General features: G+C 46.7%; 1 protein-coding gene across 1 annotated transcript in view; it reads right to left on the reverse strand.

The window, feature by feature from the left end:
* Window positions 1-251: 251 nt before the first annotated feature.
* Window positions 252-871, reverse strand: part of LOC110289443 (olfactory receptor 1B1) — a 1,053-nt gene continuing 433 nt past the window's right edge. Inside the window, exon 2 of the mRNA XM_021155647.1 lies at window positions 252-871. Coding sequence (XP_021011306.1) covers window positions 252-871 — 620 coding nt within the window.

Here is an 871-nt window from a genome sequence, read left to right on the forward strand (position 1 = left end):
ATGACTGAGATATTTTATATATATATATGGTGAAGACCTATGAAGGAGATGTGAGTAAAGGAAGTCTTGTCATATTTGAGGTCTAATGTAGAATGTTCATAGCTCTATCATAACACACTATTGACATGAGCCAATTTAGGAGCAGCTTCAGTTCGGTAAGCTATTGCTTCCTCTCATCCTCCCTAAAATGAGACATGATCAAAATCAGCCCAAGCCCGTTCTCTTCTACCTAATATCTAAATTCAATCTACTCAGGAGTCCACTCTCCCCTGTCTCAGTAGTCTGTGGAGGGCACCTTTCACATCCTTATTGCGGAGACTATAAACAAATGGGTTAGCCAATGGGGTAATAGCAGTGTACATTACTGAAGCCACCATGTCTTGATTCCGGGAGCTCTGTGAGGGAGGCTGGAAATAGACCCAAATGATTGTGCCATACAGGAAGCCAACCATGGTGAGGTGGGATCCACAGGTAGAGACTGCTCTGCGGCGACCAGCAGCTGAAGGCAATCGTAAGATGGTGATCCCAATTCGGGCATAGGAAAGTACAATAAGGGAACAAGGGCCCAACATGAGAAAGCCACCCTCCAAGAATATAGCCAGCTCATTGGAATGTGTGTCAGAGCAAGAGGCTCGCAGGAGTGGTCGGTGATCACAAAAGAAGTGAGGAAGTTTAACATTGCCCCCAGCATCTCCAGCCCAACACAGTGGCAGGATGAGTCCCACATGCAGCATGGTGTGTACTATGGATACCACCCAGCTCAAGGCCAGTAACCGGGCACAGATTTGTCGATTCATCACCAAAGCATAGTGCAGAGGGTCACAGATGGCCACATAGCGATCCAGAGCCATGACAGCAATGACAAGTGTAT

This window comes from Mus caroli, chromosome 2, assembly GCF_900094665.2.
Source record: "Mus caroli chromosome 2, CAROLI_EIJ_v1.1, whole genome shotgun sequence".
Lineage (NCBI taxonomy): Eukaryota > Metazoa > Chordata > Mammalia > Rodentia > Muridae > Mus > Mus caroli.